The 13193-nt window shown below is 54.2% G+C and overlaps 1 protein-coding gene across 1 annotated transcript in view; it reads right to left on the bottom strand.

The window, feature by feature from the left end:
• LOC126508204 (calmodulin-binding transcription activator 1-like) overlaps positions 1-13193 on the bottom strand; it is a 509816-nt gene that overhangs the window by 97415 nt on the left and 399208 nt on the right. The window contains exon 4 of the mRNA XM_050153303.1: positions 6510-6663. Within this exon, the coding sequence (XP_050009260.1) occupies positions 6510-6663 (154 nt within the window). The remainder of the gene's footprint in view (positions 1-6509; positions 6664-13193) is intronic.

The raw sequence follows: 13193 nt of genomic DNA, 5'->3' as shown, positions 1-13193 counted from the left end.
TGCCTAGGGGTACAGGTGCCCAGGGAGCCCTGAAGGACAAACATCTAGGGACAGACAGGAAACCAGAAGCATTTCCCTCCAGGAGGATACATCAGCTCAAAAGAGTGGAGCCTGAGGGGACAGAAAGAACGATTGCAAAAAAAAAAAAAAAAAAAAAAAAACCCAAAACAAAACAAACAAAATAAAAAAACTGAGATCCAATATGCAAGGCTGGAAGATGGCCGCAGCGGTAGGGCAGGCGTTTCTGGAAGTATGTAGGGTTTGCCAGAGCAGGGCTCAGCCCATCTGAGGGTCAAGGGACAGTGGCTCCTAACCTAGTGACAACACAGTGCTCAGGGAATCCTCTCCAGGTCCCTCGGGTCCTGTAGTCCCAGCAGGACACAGGACTTCTGCCCCTAAGGACAAAGCTGCAATTCTCGGCCCTGGGGACAAAGATGGTCTTCCTTGCATTCATAGGATGTAAAACACCCACACATCCTGCAGCTGGCTTATACCTTCGAAATCAGAACAAAGCAGGACTGGGCCCCAGAGCCTGCTTTCTGAGACCGGCTTCAGTGACTCGCTGCTCCTGCCCCTGTTCACTCCCTGCTCAGGGCTCACTGTGCTGTGACTAGCTGCTCTGGTTCCTAGACACAGCAGCCTGGGTACTTAAACCTGACTTACGCGTCCCTCACTACTATCCTGGAGATCTTTCTCCATTGCAGGGACATTGGGATCTAAATCTTCCCTGGAAACAGTCTACCCGAGGCTGATCCCTGACTCTCTGCTCTTCTCTTCTCATGGCCACGCCTGCAGCCAGTGGACAGTTGCTTGGCCACGTGCAAGGTCAGCCATCCTGCACCCCCCAGGCTTTGCTCAGACCATTCCGGCAGGAAAGGCTGGGCACATCCTGGAGGTGCTCTGCTGCTACTGGTCACCAGGTGGCGCTAACAGACCAGGAACTGGTTCTGAAAGCCCAGGAAAGGGGCACCTTTGTTGATTTTACTTCTTGATACTCTATAATCACCAGGATTACAATCTAAGCAAAAAGGCAAAACAAATAAACGCAGCCTCCCCAGTTACCGAATATGTCTTTGTTTGAAAAATCACGAGAAAACAAAATACTTTGAACACATATCCTGAGGCTCAGGTGTTGGCCCCAGCGAGCTCTGTGGAACAGGTGGGAAGAGCCCTGAGGACTGGGGCATTGGGTGGCAGAGGGGCTGGGTAAGGAGTTCCTGGGAAGGGAAGGTGCCCCTAAGTACTGCTCTGTTTCTTCTTTGCCTCTGAAGCTGTGGCCTCACAGCGTGGGGTCTCTGTCTGCGGTCTCCCCAGCTGGTGTTGGCTGCCCTGGGGCTGGGAAAGGCCCTTGCTGAGTGTACAGTGAAGAGCTGAGATGTGGCTCCTGAAATCGTTTCCGGGAAAGACCGAAGAAGCATCGAGGCCCCGAGGACTTCTGGGAGCAGCGAGGGCACCCTCACACTCTCCTCCCTACAGCCATCACCCTCTGCGTATGGCGATCCTCACCCAACACTCACCAGGCCTCTCCCTCACACACATTATGGCTTCTCTCCCTCTCAGGCTCAACATGACCCCAGACTCCTGGTCTCAGCGTGGTCTCCACGCCTCCACACTCAACGTGGTTTCTGTGTCTACACCTAACATGGCCTCCGTTCCACATTCGATGCAATGCCCACCCCTTCAAGTTCAACATGGCCTCCACCCCCGTGCTCACATGGCTTCTATTGTCTCACATGAAACACGGCCTCCTGGACATTGAGCACCCTCCCCCACTTGCACGTCAGCCGGACCTCTGACCACAAACAGCGTGGTCTCCATCACTTCATGCTCAACCCTGACACCGTCCGCACTGCACCGTCAGCACCGTCAGCACTGCATCTGGTGCTGCCTCATCTCTGCTTCCCTTTTGCTGCTCCGCACGGACTGCCTGGGTCTTCCACCTACCCCAGATCCCACACTAGCCCCTAGAACATGGGCATCCTCGACACACTCCCGTGATGCCGTCTGGGTAGGTTTGACGGGGGCTTCCTGAGGGATGCCTGGGCCTCCTCCTGTCTGGCCTCTTCCCAAAGCCCAGTGCAGCATGGAGCTCAGTGGTCCCAACCTGGCTGGGGGAAGAGAGATGTCCGGGTGGCCTTTGGGTGCCCTTACTGTGCACACAGGGATTGCGAGCTAATGACTTGGCCTCTAGAAGGTGCTGCTCTGGCCTTTGGACTGGTTTTCCTCTTAACTGCTGTCAGTACACTAATCCCTTGACATTTGTGATGTCATTTCAGGACCACAGAGACCCATGAGGCAGGGCCCATGGTCATCACTTCCCAGGAAAGAAAGCAGGGCTGCTCAGAAAGCTCGGGTGTTTTGGCCAAGTCTGGGAAAGGGGAAGCTGGCTCCTTACAGAGCCACGCCTCCCATGCTTACATTTTTTCTTCCAGCTTCTGATGCAAATCCTTTTACATGGCTTCCCTTGCCATCACAGCCACCATGCATGTCCTATTGCTGGTGTACCAGAGTACCCTGGGCCTTGATTCCTAGGCCACGAGGTGGGGGCGTTTTTGGAGAAAAGTCACGGGGTCCAGAAACCAAGCCTTCCTCTTACTGAGCTTGGGCGTGTGTCCCGGTTTATGTGTATTCAAGGAGCCGAGGGTGCTGTGTGCATGTGGGTTCCTATGTGTGCAGGTATGCATGGCATTATGGGACATGCAGGAGCAGTGGGGGTGTGAGGTGGCTGCTGTCCTAGGCTAGACTGTTTTTCCAGGCAACCTTCCTACTTGGCCTTCCTATTGTAGCCAAAGATACCTGCCGCGGTCATCTATGGGCCCACAGTGACATGATGGGGTTCCCAGAAGACAGTGGGGTGGGCAAAGCTGGGCTGGCCGAAGGCTGGAACCGTCTAATGCTCTCTAGGGGGGGGTGGAGGCCTGCAGAAAGCTCAGGCCCTTGCTTCTCTGCAAGGCCATCTGGGCATCCAGGGTTCCCCAAAAGGAACCCCGAGATAAAGGCAGTTATGCACAGTTGCTACTTTTGCAGTGCAAAGCCCTTGCCCGTCACTCTGGCTGCTACATTCCACAGACTGCTAGCTGGGGAGAGGCTGGCACGCTCTTTCCGGATGGGCAGCCAGGAAGTGGGACAGGGCAGGAAGCCGTGGGTTCCCTATGGGAACCAGTTTTATCTGGCTCCCCATTGGGTCACAGAAGCTGAGAGTGTGAGATCTGGGCCATGGTGGCGGTGGCTTTGGGCCACTGAACAAATTTCCCAGCAAGCTGGAAGGACCAAGAGCCAGAGCCTTGCCTGCGGTCCAGTCCTTCACTCCAGAACAGCTGTAAGGGAGTAGACGCCCACCCCCCAGCACTTCCAGGATGTGACAGACTGTATGCAGATGGGGTCTATTCTCTCCCATCCCAGACAGGATCCCCAGACTTTGGCCCGAGATGAGTAGTTCCGCATACTGTAAGCCAGCAAAGCTGAAGCTCACAGGGTGCCCATGCCCGCTTGGCATGAGAGAGTCATCACTCCTCCCATGCTCGCTTCACATGAGAGAGTCGTTACTCCAAACGTGCCTAGCCGAACGCCATACTGCCCCAGACGCCTCCCCAACCACGGCTGACCATAGCGCAAGCTTTTGCCCAAGAACACAGGAGTAGGGATGATGTGTATTACTTTGAGGCTCTACCCATAAAGGGAAGAGGGTTGCTGTCTGTTTCTCCTCCTTTTGTTGATCAGAATGCAATTGTGATAGCCAGGGCTGGAGCAGCCACCTTTTACCTGTAAAAGTGGGCACCACCTAAAACTGGCAGAGCAGCCAGCTAGAAGGAGCCACAGCGGCTAACTTCAGATACTGGGGACCGCCATGTCAACCCTGGCCTGCCAAATTTGTAAAAGTGAAAGAGAAATATATTTATTTTTTAGTTAAGCCACTGTTATTTGGCAAGGAGGGGCTAAAAGAGCCAGGAGGCTCTACGGAAGCCTGTTGGGACTGCATTTTTCTCATTTCCATCTGTGTTTGCTCTTTAGGTGCGGACTCCTCAGACTGCAGGTAAAGGGGAAAGCCCTTTAGTCCAAAGAATCAGATGACACAAGGAGCCCCTCTCCTCCTTTGAGACAGGCGAGACAGAGACCGCGTGTGGACAGAGCCCTTCCGCCACCCATCAGTGACATGTTCTGATTAAGCCGTTGACAACTCTGATGGGCAGAGAGAGAGAGAGATTGGAAAATATCAGGGCACCAGACAGGGAAGTCTTTGAAGGAATGTGATTTATGAAGCTAATGCCTTTGGCTCCAGCATTCATGGCATGCCTGACTCTGGAACCCATCTGATGGCTTCTTGGCTCTCAGCACACAGTGCTTTTCCCGAACACTGCTGCCTGGCACCCGTGTGCTGTCCAAGTCTGATCAGCAGCGAGGCGCTTATGGGGGCTGCGTTTCCAAGTATCAGTTCCCAGGCAGGGCCAGCCTGCACAGCAGAGCCCGGGACGGGCACGCACAGTTCGCTGAGTGCTGTGACCTCTTGGTCCCCGTCTCGTGGTTTTATATAACTCCCTTCATGCACCACGGGCTCTGAGCAAGTGTTCGTCATCCCCTCCAGTTAAACCTTCGTAGCCAAATCAAGTCCTCTTTTTGCCGCCTGGAGTTTATGACCCTGAGCCTCCTGCATGGCCTGGAGGAGGCACCCTTGTGCAAGGTGTCAGGGAGCGTGGCACTGATGGCTTCAGGTAGAAGCTATCTGTGTGCATTTAGCGACGAAGGCCCAGGCAGAGACCCTGAGCATAAGGGTCTGCTTGGCAGACATGGCTTTCCCTGGTAGCATGTCCCAGGTGTGCTTCTGGCACATACAGTCTCTGACACTTCTGCCAGGACCCAGTCATCTGCTCCGGGTGGCCTGGCTGGAGCCTGTCATCTGCAGATAGGCCTAATTTGCCAATGGCTCTCTTTCCAGTGACCCAGAGGACAACGATGACAGTTCCAGAGGGGAGGAAGCAATGGTCCTGCTAGCTAGGTTTTGGAGCAAGGAGCCCTTAGACATGAAGGATGGAGAGGCGAGATAGAGGAGAGAAAGGCATGATTGCCCCAAGGCCTCAGGAGGGGTACAGAGCTCTGAGGTAGGGGCCTCCAGTGGAGGCACTGACTGCCATTGGACAGGAGGGCTACGCCAGATGCTTCAGGCCAGGGCAGACACAGCTAGAGGTGCAGCCAGGGATGCATCCTGAATCCTGAAGGCCCCTGGGCACCTGTGGTACCAGAGACAGTTTGGCTGCACTCGGGACATCAGCCCAGGGGATGCGCCGTCCTGAGGCCCAGCCCCAGGGTGGACTCTTTGGGTCTTCCTCCAATACACAACAGTTTGTCCCTAGTGACCCTCTCCAGGTCTGAGGCTGATGACATCTGGGGTCTCAGACTTTCAGGAGAGGTGGAGTCATGGCAGCACCTTCAGCTTCAACTTGCAGCCCACAGGTAAAGATATTTTAGTGACTTCCTTGTTAAGCCCAACAACTTCAGCTCCCTCTGGCTAGCTCAGAATGCTTCTGCTCCCGAGTGACCCACTGACCCACTTTTGCTGAATGGTAACTGGGTTGTGGGGTCCTGCCTGGCGCTGGGCAGCCTTGTGGTTTTCTCAGTCCAGCTGAGCCCAGCTGGGAGGAGCAGGAGGGGTGGGGGAACCTGCGGAAACAAGGGTCCTCAGCTTCCTGGACCCTCGGATGTCTGTCTGTCTCAGTGACTCACACCTGACAGATGTTGCTGAAACCTCAGTTTTGCCGATGAAATTAAACAACTGAATTACTGAAAGTCATTTGCCACCAGGCTGGGCACCGTGGCAGTCCAGGGCCAGCAGCCTGCTGCCATGTGCAGAGCCAGCACAGGCAGCCAAAGGTGGGAGCCGGGGCCAGCCAGCTCTAGCAGCTATTCTGTTCCCTGCACTGCCCCTCCTCCTGTCTCCCACCCTGCTCCTGTGTGTGGCAGACAAACTCCTGCTCTCTCTCGCTTTACTCTGTGCTCTGAGTCTTCTCCTTCTATCACGAGACGGAGGCGTGAGCGTTCAGAGCGGGTGTGTGTGCACGGAGGTCACAGGACAACCTGGGATGGTGGTCCTCGGATTTTTCCCACCTCTTTGTTTAACAAAATTTCTCATTGGCCTGGAACTTCACCTGGTAGGCCAGGTTAGCTGGCTAGAGAGCTTCCGGGGACCCACTTGCCTTCACCTCTGATCACTCTCACCACCTCTGCCACTCTTGGCTTTTCCTGTGAAGGCCTGGGATATCAGCCCAGGTTCTTACTCTTTGTATAGCATCGCTCCACAGATTAAGCCATCTCCTTGGCCTGAGTCTGAGGGTTTGTGCCTTGATTGCAATGCGGAACCAATCCTTATGAGGATCAAGTGACTGTAGGCATCGGAGGGAGGGAATGTCGTGAAAGCTAAATTCAAAGTGTCACTATGTCTGAACAAAATAAGGCTCTGTGCTGGGTCCCCAAGGCGCCCCTGGGCAATGCTGACCGGGGTCCAGGGAGGTACTCACACATGGGCTTCAGCTGCCCGATGAGCTCCTCCTTTGTCCACTTTGCCCACTCCTTCTTGTCGGTGTTGATGGAGCAGAGAATGGGCCCACAGGGCTTGCCACAGTCCTCGATGGCCGGCACATTCAGGTAGTGCACCAGGACGATGTCGGGGTTCTGTGGGGAGAGCAGACACTGGCAACATGAGGACACAGCAGGTGCAGATCACCCCCACACTACCTGCTCGGCACTGGCACTCTAGGCTGTAACCAGGAGACGGCATAGGAGACCATGCTGAGCACCTTCCCGGGCCTCTATCCACCATGTGCCATTCCACTCCCACTGGGACAACTGCGGAAGGCCTCTGGCTTTATCCAGGGCTCTCAGAGGCCAAACTGCCCCGATGAGAACCTCAGACCTACACAGTGGCTCATGAGTGTGCAGCCAAGGACTCCAACTACTGTGAGATGGAGCTGTGTCTCCCGAGGGCATCAAGGTCCCAGGCTAGCCCACATTTCTCACCCTTGCTGCTTAGTGAATGTTTCTGGCTCACAATCATTGAGGTCACTGATGCAGGCACCCAAGGGAAAAGCAGCCACCAGACCCTTAGATCTGCTTCTCCAGGCTTAGCCTCTGCCTGCAGCCTGGGACTGTCCCCTGTATAAACAGCACACAGCCCCTGTCACACTGTACCTCACCCAGCAGACAACTGTCCCTGGGAATCTCAGACACTTCTTCAGTCCACGTTAGAGCTTAAGAACGGAAAGGGCTGTTAGCCCAAAGACTCAAGGACATTTGCTTCCAGAGGGTTCTATTTAAGTGGTCAGCCTTTCCCCACCAGATTCAACCCAGGAACACAGGCACCCCTTTTGGCCACCCACAGCTCGGACTCCAAGGCCTTCAGATGGTCTTTCCCCCTATCTTTTTTTTTTTTTTTCGAGACAGGGTTTCTCTGTAGCTTTGGTGCCTGTCCCGGAACTAGCTCTTGTAGACCAGGCTGGCCTCGAACTCCCAGAGATCCGCCTGCCTCTGCCTCCCGAGTACTGGGATTAAAGGCGTGCGCCACCACCGCCCGGCCTTTCCCCCTATCTTGAAGGAGAGAGAGGCTGTCTATTTGGCCATGCCAGGCCTCACGAACGAGTTAAGAACAACCATGACAAGTCAGGTGTGGTGTTGAACAGCTGTGATGTCAATACTGGGCAGGAGGTGAAGCAGTAGGACCAGGTGCAGGTCATAGATAGCTGGCTACATAGCAAGTTCAAGGCCAGCCTGGGCTACAAAAGACTGCGTCACAAGCAAACAACCATCCATCAGCTTTCCAATCCAAACTGAGCACTCCTCTTCACAGATGTTCCTGGACAAACTTGCTCAACCCTGCCACCCTCTCAAGCCACAGTCTAAGGAAACTTCAAAAGGCCAAAGAGAACCTGGAAGACCACATGATAGGCTCTCTCCGTGTTTGCTTCTGTTTCTCCCAAACTCAAGTCCCAGGAACGGACAAGGTCCCCGGCAGAGGGAGGCCGAGTCCATGGCTGCAGTACATGCCAGAGCAAGAGTAATAAATGAAAATATGAATCAATCAGCTCATTAATAAATAAAGACTCAAGACTATACCATGACCAGCGTCAGAAAGCAAACTGGCATAATTTAAAAAGATTTCCAATAAGGGTTGAAACATGTTTCTTTTTTTTCCCTGCCAACGCTCAGTTAACCAGGAAATTAAATCAACATGAACAGGACCCTTCTTGTTAATGGCAGCTTTTCTGGATTGTGGAAATCGCTCTCCTTAATAATAAAGATAATCCCTGCCACTGTGGGCCGATCCATTCTTTTTAGGGTATTTTCACAGTCATTATCTCATTTGGTATCCATGCTAGCCAGAGAAACGGGCAGGCCAGGGCAGGGCAGCCTCCCTCTGGAGAGGGGAACTCTGTGAAGTCGCTTGCCCAGAGCTCTGTGCCTGGCGAGGGACCCACCTGGGCAGGAAGCCAGGGCTCTGACTTCAAACTCGGGTCCTGCCAAGACATCTGGTGGTTGCTTTTTGCTCAGCCTGACTGCTCTCCTACTCCTCATTTCCTTTTATTCTTGCAATATGCCCGGCAGGAGGTGGGCATTGTGCGTCTGCCATGCCCACCGAATGGACAGGGTGGCTGAAGGGTGACTCTCTGGAATCCTAGCCTCCAGTTCTGCCCCACCCCACCCCCACCCCTGAAGCCAGGACTTGACTGAGGGTTCTTGCTGGAGCCTGGGTCTGACTGGCAACAGGGCCAGCTGCTGAGCAATAAGAGGAAAGATAAGAGGAAGGATCAAAGGTCAGCAGGAATCAGCTGGCCGCCTGGGGCTTCCTCTGATCCGGTCCCTGGAGGGAGCTTGGCTCTGCAGGAGGGAGCTGGGATGCCAAGAGCCTGAGAGATGAAAATCTCTGGCTCTTTCTGGTCCCCATGGCCCACTGAGCACAGTCTGGGTGCCTGAGGCAGCCTGCAAACCACCCAGGGGGAGATGCAGTCTTTGTGTGTGAAGTCTGTGCACCCTAGCCTGCAGCCCGGAGTTCCTGCATTCAGGCTTCTAGAAAGTTCCCTGAGACTTGCCTGCCACCCTCTGTGCAGCCAGCCCCCACTCGTTCCTTCCCGGCAGGTCTAGGATGCCCTCCTTTTCCAGGAGGACTTCCCTAATCCTTCAACTCTCGGTTTCCCAAGGCATGGTGATTTGATGGACAGATCAGCGGACTAGTTGATTGGTTGTTCTCATGTCTGGGATTATATAATGCCCTGGCAATAGCAGAGTCATTTCAGGTTTAGAGAAATGAAAACAGGTCAAATTATGACTTTGACTTTTCCCTTTTCCAGACTCGAGGTCTGCTGAAGTCAGGCTCAGGAAGGGTAGGAAGCAATTCTGAATATGGACACATTTTTATATCTATGTATCTATCAATCTATTGATGTATGTATATATGTATGTACCATCCATCCATCCATCCATCCATCCATCCATCCATCCATCCATCGTCATCTGTCTATTCATCTGTCTGTCTGTCTATCATCCATCCATCTTTGATGCAGGGTCTCACACTATAGCTTAAGCTGGTTCACTTATCTAACCTATGTTGGCCTCAGAGTCACAGCAACCTCCCTACTGCAGTCTCCTGAGGTCTGACTCACAGGCAGGAGTCCCCATGCCACCGCCAACCCCACATTTTCACTCTGAGTGTTATCCACGTTCTACTTCATAGATCCACAGACCCAGCAGCCGGCGGACTCACGTCCTGACCACCAACTCGAGGGTTTTAGATCAGCTCCCTTCTGGTGGTACATGCCTGCCCCAGGGCCTTTTGTCAGCCCGCTTTTCTGTATTGCTTTGATGCAATTACCAGGACGTCCAGCCCCTGGAAGCCAAGGAGCTTGGCTTAGGTTTGGAAGAGGGAGAGGGGTAGTGCTGGGTCCCAGATTCCACCCCAGGGAGCCAGTGCTGGGGATCCTTAGGGGAGTCCTTACTGGCTAGGGCCAGTTTAAGACAAAGTATTTTCAGTGTTTTTGTTTTTTTTTTTTTTTCTTTTCACAATTTGGGGGCACACACCTCTTCTTGGCAACACTGTGGCTTTATTCATTAGCCATACACTTTATGGGGTGCTCTTGGCAGGACAATATATTCTCCTTAGTGTTCCAATGCATCAGTTTCGTGGAATGCTCATTTCAGTGTGAGAGCAGCCCACTGCTCTTGCCAGCTGTGATGTGGGCTGGGGTGGAAGGACAGTGCTGGGATTTCCACGAAGCTAGAGGCTGCCCCTTAAAGGGAAATCACTTTGAAGCTGAGCCCTGGATATCCTGGAATTCTGATAGGGCTTCGAATGCTGGAGTGGGGGTATCCCCATGTCGTGGTCTGTGACTGTGCTGGGGGAGCCAAGGGGTTGAGCCAAGGTTGAGCCAGTCCGAGGTTCTACAGTCTGGAAAGAGCCACAGACTGGAGTTTCCCCTCCTGACTCCTGGTGCTTGTAGCATCTCAGCTATAAATGGAAGCAGGGCCCATCCCTCTCACTGGGGCTGTGGGTGGGAATCCTGCCTTGTCTCTGGATGAAACCCAACAGCATGCGGATGGCCCAAAGCCCTGATGTTCTCAGTGGCCACCAAAACCCAGCTGAACCAGAACAAAGCCTGAAGTCCTTCCTGAGAGGGAGGGTGAACAGAGTAGCAGACAGGTCACCTGTGGGAAAATCCTTGCTTCTCCTGGGAGCCCTGGCGTGTCCCCATTTTCACAGATGCCTTGGGGTAGGTAGAGAGCATGGTGCTGGGTCTTTGGTTCTCTCTCTTTTCTCCATCCCTCCCTCCCTGCTTGGTGACCTTATCCTGCCACAAACCTGAAGCCCCCAAGGATTCCCAGTCCCCTCTCCAGCTGGACTCTGTCCACTGGAACCCGCCTCCTGCTAGCCTGCACACAGCTCCTCTCCTGCCTCTTTGTGGCCAAGGCACAACTCTGCACGGCCACACCTGGCTCCTTCCAGGCCACGCTGAGTGAAGGATGGCACCACCATGCCCCCATCCTCACCCGAAAGAGCAGTTCTCCTTTTCCTCCCTCCACACCCCTCCGTCACTGTCAACTCTGCCAGCTTCCTTTGCGGCCAGCCGGACACTTCCACTCGGCCCACACGCCTTCCAGCCTGGCATCCAAACCTGACAGTACGGGTGTGGGAAGGAAGCCCTTCTTCTCTTGGGTCTCCCCACTTCCTCTTTTCCTTGTTCCTCGAGCCATTCTACTAACATCATCAGGTGTGATCTGATAACTGTATGACGGCCCCTGGGCCTGAGAATAAAATATACACATGTGCTTCCGGTGCAGCAGCCAGCACCACGTGATTCTCTCCAGCCACCTCTTGTCTCCCAATCCCCCTTGCCTGCCGAGGCTGCTGTTGCTGGCTGCTGTGCACCGTACCTTCAGAAAGCATGCATCTTCGGAGCACTCAGCCCTAAACAGGACGTCTTTATCAGCCCCCTCCCTGCAAGGCACAGGGCTGTGAGTGAGGACGAGGAGGTGGAAAGATCATAGGAGCTGAAGCTGGTGGGTGGCGCTGAGGAAAACAGTGTCATCCAGACACAACAGGGGCTGGCACACAGGTGAACTCACGGAGGCTGTGACACGGGGCAAAGCCCCTGCACAAGCTCAAACCAGATAACATCCCGGGACACAGAAGGGGGAGTGGACACAGGGTCCACCCCTAACCAAGAAGTCATTTGCAATGGGTACCTGCTGGGAAAGGCCACTGCCAAAGGAAGCTGTGTGCAGGCAGGCAGGTCCGGGAGGAGGCCGTTCACTTACTCGGAGCTGCTGCCTCTGTCCCTGACTCCCTGAGCCCCTTGTCTGGTGTGCCTGACTCTCCAGAGGGCCCTGACCTGGTAGAGGCTGCTTGCGGTCAGCTGTCTGTTCACTGAGTGATCTCCATGACTCTTCCCTTCCTCAAGGTTCTTATGGCCCTTGCTGTGGCCAATGCCACCCCTTCTCCTGAGGCAGGGCTCCTGTTTAGAAAGCCGATGGGGATGGTGTGGGCAAAAGGGGGGGGGGTTGGAGGAAATGGAAGTGGAACCGGTGTGAACACAGAAGTGTCCATAGCTCTGCCCTCATGGGACTGTGTGGTGCCCACGGCCGAGGCCAGGAGTGCAAGGGGTGTGTGTGCTCACCAACCACTCCTGTAACTCATGTGATCATGAAAAGGCTCTGCCACAAACCTGCAGCTCTGTATGCTCTGCCAGGCCAGCAGCTGGCTAGGGGGCACCGGCCCACAAGTGTTTTGTCTTTATTTTTTCTTCTCTGAAAGATCCCTACCAGCTTAGGAGTCTCCAGCTTCCTTTGCAGAATCCTCGAGAGGGAGGTTAGCACATAGCAAAACGGGGGCCTGGAGCACTGGACCTCAGCTGAGGCTCATGGGAAAAGCTCCAACAGAGTGAAAGAGCAAAGGAGAGGAGGGGGCACCCAAGCCGGGGATAGCCATGGGATGAGCAGAGACTTGAGGGGCACCAAATTGCTCAGCCCTGTGAAGCAAGCCACCTCTGGTTTCTGAGAGGTGAAGGGGCAGAGGTCAGGGCCCTACATGAATCACATGGCTGATCTCCTCGGTCACAGCTCTTGCTCTGTCAGAATGGTGTGGGGGGAGGGTAGTTCAATAGCCCTCGCCTCCCTGGGAGGGAGGAAAGGGGTCCCCTCCCTGCCACCGTCACTCAACATTGAAGGCCTCTGCCATAGCCGATCAGAAGACCTCGATACTCGCCCAGGGTGTCTGACAGGTTCCAGGATGAGTTATGGGTGCAGGGGTGAGCTAGAGACCCACTGAGAGGACTCAAGTCACCAGGAACAAGAAGCCCCGGTCTTCAACTTGGCCACTTCCAGTGCTACCTGGGTGCCAGGTAGCACCCTGCTCCCCGGGTTGCATCTCTTCTGCCTCTCTGGGAAGGAGGCTCAGAGCCGGTACTCTTTGTATAGAGCAAGAGGGGCCGGCGATGCAAGAAGTGGTTAAAAATGCAAAGAGCGGTTGGTTTTGATAAAGAAAAATGCAGCTGCAACATCTGCTTGACTCTTGTTTGCAGCTTCATCAACACTAACTGGTCAATAAATCAGATTGGCATGGCGCTCCGTTTCTTCTGCGGCTCCATCATTAATCTCATGCCAGTTCTCATGAAAAATGAAGGAGAAAGCTCGTGTGATAGTGAAAATGTATACATTAC

The sequence above is a fragment of the Alexandromys fortis genome, unplaced genomic scaffold (assembly GCF_014885135.2).
Source record: "Alexandromys fortis isolate MF-2015 unplaced genomic scaffold, M_Fortis_MF-2015_v1.1 scaffold_88, whole genome shotgun sequence".
Taxonomy (NCBI): Eukaryota; Metazoa; Chordata; class Mammalia; order Rodentia; family Cricetidae; genus Alexandromys; species Alexandromys fortis.
This window is presented reverse-complemented; position numbering and strand designations above follow the sequence as displayed.